Source organism: Passer montanus, unplaced genomic scaffold, assembly GCF_014805655.1.
Source record: "Passer montanus isolate IOZ18808 unplaced genomic scaffold, ASM1480565v1 scaffold1288, whole genome shotgun sequence".
Lineage (NCBI taxonomy): Eukaryota > Metazoa > Chordata > Aves > Passeriformes > Passeridae > Passer > Passer montanus.
The window spans coordinates 1-4,603 of record NW_024359699.1 but is presented as its reverse complement, the minus strand read 5'-3'; the positions used below and the strand labels follow the sequence as shown (position 1 = coordinate 4,603).

Below are 4,603 nucleotides of genomic sequence, written 5' to 3'. Positions count from 1 at the left end.
GTGGTAGTGGTCTCATGGATAGTTGTTTCTGTTACTGGTGTGGTGCTGGTGGATCTTGAGGGTGTGGGGCCTGAAGTGAAAGGGCTGAGCCCAAACAAAGCCTGAAATGCACTTCCACAAGACCAAGTCCCACTGCAATTGCACTCCATGGGTCCAGTGACTACATTCTGGACAGCTGAAGGACACGGTCCAACAGCTGCAAAAGCAATGTTGCCCATTTGTTCAGCATCTGTCTAAGCTGGGTACCAACATGAAATACCTCCTTGAAGCACTGTTGAGTCAGGAAAGACAAGACCTTCCCCCAAGAACCCCTAAATCCTTGTTCCTTATGAAACAGCCAGCCCAAGGGTCAGATTTGGCCACAGAACTTTTCCTGGGATTCCCAGAAGTTACACCCATCCCTGATCCCACCTAGAGACACATATAGAGGTGTTTCATGGACCTTCACTACTCCCAAAGCAAGGCCAGACATGACAACAGAACCAGAAATTATTTGTTGATTCTGTTCCTGGGGGCAGAGGGGTTTTGGTGAGAATTATTGCTTTTGGGAACATACTTTGAGGAGTTGACATGGTTGTTGTTGATCCAGTAACAGTGGTTGTTGTTGTTGTTGTGCTTGGAGGGCTGGTGGTGATGGTGGGAGTCTCTGGTGATGTGGAAGTGGTTGTCGATTTTGGCGTGCTCAGTGTGGATGGAGTTGTGCCTGTTAGAAACAGCAGGGACAGAGAAATCAGACAAAGGCACAAAGGCATCAGTGGGACTCAGCTGGATCTGAACAGAAGTTGCACATGAGGCAGCTGCCACAGAGCTAGAGAGGTCAACCCCTCCTTAGCAGAGCAACAGACCCCAGAACCAGCCCTTCCTTTCTCAGCCCAGAAAGAAAACTCATTGACATCCATCTAAAGAAATAGTCATGGCCCTTCTTTTGTAGTGAAGAGACTGGGGATGGTGCTGGAAGGTGCTTCTCACAAAATTAGGGAGACCTAGCAGTAGTTAAGAGATGAGAAGGAGTAATGCTTTGGATCTGTCTGGGGCTTTCTATCTCTGGCTCATTACCTAAACAACTTGCTAACTCACAGAGTAAGAACTTAGGGGAATCTGTGCTCCAGAAATGGATCATGTAGCAGAACACATTTCTACCTCATAGTCATGTGATTTTCCCAATGTCACCCTGATGAAGGACATCACAGACTACTAGTGGATCTGATCAGCCAAAGACCGCAGTTCACCACAAGCGGTAGCAGGTAGCCAAAAGCATGGGAGAGGAATCCTTCCTTTCTACATCTATAACCAAAGATTAGCACAGACACAGCCAAGAGGGAGAAGAGAGGGGGAAAAAGGCTATACAGCTGAGCCTAAAACAGTCCCTAAATGCCAGTGTCAAGAACCAAAATAATTGTCCAACTGCACATCATGGGTTCTGTGACCATATTCTGCCCAGCAGAAGCACATGGTCCAACAGCTGCAAAAGCAGCTCAATATGTGACTTAGCTGGGCAGGAAGATGAAATACCTTCTCAGAGCACTGTTGCATCAAGAAAGACAAGAACTTCTTCCTGGGACCCCTGCATCTTCATCACTTTTAAAACAGCCCAAATGAACTTTGGGCACAACTCATTACCTGGAATGCCCAGAAGTTACATCTTTGATCCCACACAGAGCCACAAATGGAGATACTCACAGACATTCATTACTGCCACAGCCATGCTAGACATGACAACAGAACCAGAGAATTATTTTTTGATTCTGTTCCTGGGGCCAGAGGGTTTTTTATGGGAATTACTATCATTGGGAACATACTTTGAGGAGTTGAGATGGTGGGTGTTGATTCAGGAACAGTGGTAGTTGTGCTCAGAGGGCTGGTGGTGGTCGTGGGAGTCTCCGGTGACGTAGAAGTGGTTGTCGATTTTGGTGTGCTTGGTGTGGGTGGAGTTGGGGCTGTTAGAAACAGCAGGGACAGAGAAAACAAAGGCACAAAGGCATCAGTGGGACTCAATGTGAACTCAACGGAAGCTGCCCATCAGGCAGTGGCCACAGACCTAGACAGGTCAGCCCCCCTTAGGAAAACTAAGGTCCCCAGAACCACTCCTCCCTTTCCAGCCATAGAAAGCAGAACCCTTGACATGCATGCGCACACAGGATGGGTCACAGCCCTTCTTGCCTTGTGAAGACACTGGGGATAGCGCTGCAAGGTACTTCTCACTGAATCAGAGAGATCTACCTATAAGGAAGATCGATAAGATTCTACAAGGAAGAGAGGAGGAGGGGTAATGCTTTTCATCTGCTGGGGGCTTTCTATCTCTGCCTCATTACCTGAACACCTCACTAACTCATGGAGTAAGAGCTGAGACAGCAATCTGTGGTCAAGGACGGATGTATGCACAAGAGGCTCAAGATCCCCACAGGAGAGGAGGACATAGAGCCCTGTATTTTTGCTCCTTCTGAAACAACCAGCCCAAGGGCCACCTTTGGGCAAAGGCCCTTTCAGGGGATACACAACGATTATCCCAATCTCAGATCCCAGAGAGAGGCACAAATGGAGGTGCTCACAGACCTTCAGTTCCCCACAGCAAGGAAACACATGAGAGCACAGATCAGAGAAGTACCTTGAGTTGATGTGGTGGTGGTGTATGTTGGTGTGGGCGTGGATGTGCTTGAAGTAGTTGAAACGGGTGTTGTTGAGACAGGAGCAGTTGTGGTTGTCTGTGACGTGCTGCCACTAGTGGTGGTGCTGCTGGGGGGCAGCGTGGTGGTGGTGGTGCTGGTGCTGGTGCTGGTAGGGCTGGTAGGGCTGGTAGTCTCCACTGTTGTTGACGTTGGAGCGGTGGTTGATATTGGAGGGGTCACACTGCTTGTTGTGGGGGAAGATGTCGAAGTTGTGGTGCTCGTGGTGCTTGGAGTTGGAAGACACTCTGGTTTGTTGGGGGTGCAGCAGACACTGATCTCGTAGTTGAGGCAGACTGGCATTGGTATTATACCTCCTATCTGCTGATCCTTATTGTTACAGATGAGCCCTACGTTCACGTTGCATTCCACTTTCTGCCCTAAATCTGCAATGGAATGGCTAGGGAATTTCTCTGCTCGGCATGAAATATTCTCAACTTTCGCACACTCCCAGGAGGGGTATTTCTTCCAAATGTTCTCAAAGGTTTCGTAGTCACCACCATTCCTGTCAGAACCATCTGGGTAACTCACATCGATCCAGTCCGTCCAGATGCACTCACACGCTGAGAGGAGACAACGAGACGGATAGTTAGAAACAGACAGGAGAGAGACAGCAATGCAGGGCACCAGCAGCACACACAGGTGGTGCTCTGGGCACTCCCAGGCAGTGCCCCTCAGGTTGTTACTGCACTAGCCAACATGGGCCATAAGAAAGCTCAGTGGTGGGGCCAGGCCTCTCCTTCTTGACCCTGAAAACCACTCCTGGCCCACATCAGGACACAGGCACTCATGAGTTGTGTGTGTGTCTCCCAGCTGGGGCACACTGCTTTGTATGGACACTCCTTTGCAAAAAAACATGCACATAAGACCCATACAGGAGGCAGAGTGGGACTAAGCAGAGACTCCTGCCACTCTCTCAGCTTCTTGGGCCATGCACATCACCTCAGTATCTCATGCAGAAACCAACCACTGGGAAGGCACCTGATGACAGGGAAAGCAGGCACAGGACACACGCTGCTGACAAAACCGCAGCTGCTTCCCAGCAGTGCTTCCCAGTGCTTTCCAGCAGCACACAGATTGCTGGAGACAAGCACCAATGGGAATGCTGGTAGAATCCTGCTGGCCAGAGCTTGTGTCTGTCAGAAGTGGAAATCTGAGCTCTAAAACCAATCCCCAAACTCTGCCAGCAAAAGCCATGGAAGCATCCTACAGCCCAAACACCTGGTAAATTGTTGCAATGGCCACAGAAGCAAAACAGGAGAGAAAGGAAATTAGTCTGCATAGCTGTGCCCAAACAAAGCCTGAAATGCCACTGCCACAAACTTTAGCCCCACTTCCACTGCACACCTTGGGTCCAGTGACTATATTCTGAACAGCTGAAGGAGAATGTCCAATAGCAGCAAAAGCAACATTCCCATCACATCAGTATCTGTCTAATCCGGGCACGGGTATGAAATACCTCCATGGAGCATTGTTGAGTCAGGGAAGACAAGACCTTCTCCCAAGGTCCCCTAAATCCTTGTTCCTTTTAAATAGCCAGAACAAGGGCCAGGTTTAGCCACAGGTTGCCCAGAAATTACACCCATCCCTGATCCCTTCCAGAGCCACATATGGAGGTGCTCATGGATCTTCACTACTCCCACAGCAAGGCCAGAAATGACAACAGAGCCAGAGAATTATTTGTTGCCACTGTAGCTGGAGGCACAGGGCTTTGGGCGGGAATTATTTGGTTTTGGAACATACGTTCAGGAGTTGGGATGATTGTTGTAGTAGTTGTTGTTGTTGTCGGTGTTCTGGTGCTGGTGCTGGTGCTGGTAGTGGTGGTGGGCGTGGTGCTGCTGAGAGTCTCCGCTGATGTGGAAGTGCTTGTCAATTCCGATGTAGGGGATGCTGTGCTCGGTGTGACTGTTGGAAACAGCAGGGACAGAGAAAACAGACAA

General features: G+C 49.5%; 1 protein-coding gene across 1 annotated transcript; it reads right to left on the bottom strand.

Moving 5' to 3' along the window:
• Positions 1-556: 556 nt before the first annotated feature.
• LOC120497346 (cell wall protein DAN4-like) lies at positions 557-4,565 on the bottom strand (the record flags this gene model as incomplete). Its single annotated transcript, XM_039698696.1, has 4 exons — positions 4,407-4,565; positions 2,606-3,226; positions 1,800-1,937; positions 557-703 (listed from the first exon to the last, which is right to left on the bottom strand). Coding segments are annotated over exons 2-4 (646 nt in total), but the record flags the coding sequence as incomplete, so codon positions are not given.
• Between the last annotated feature and the right edge of the window lie 38 nt (positions 4,566-4,603).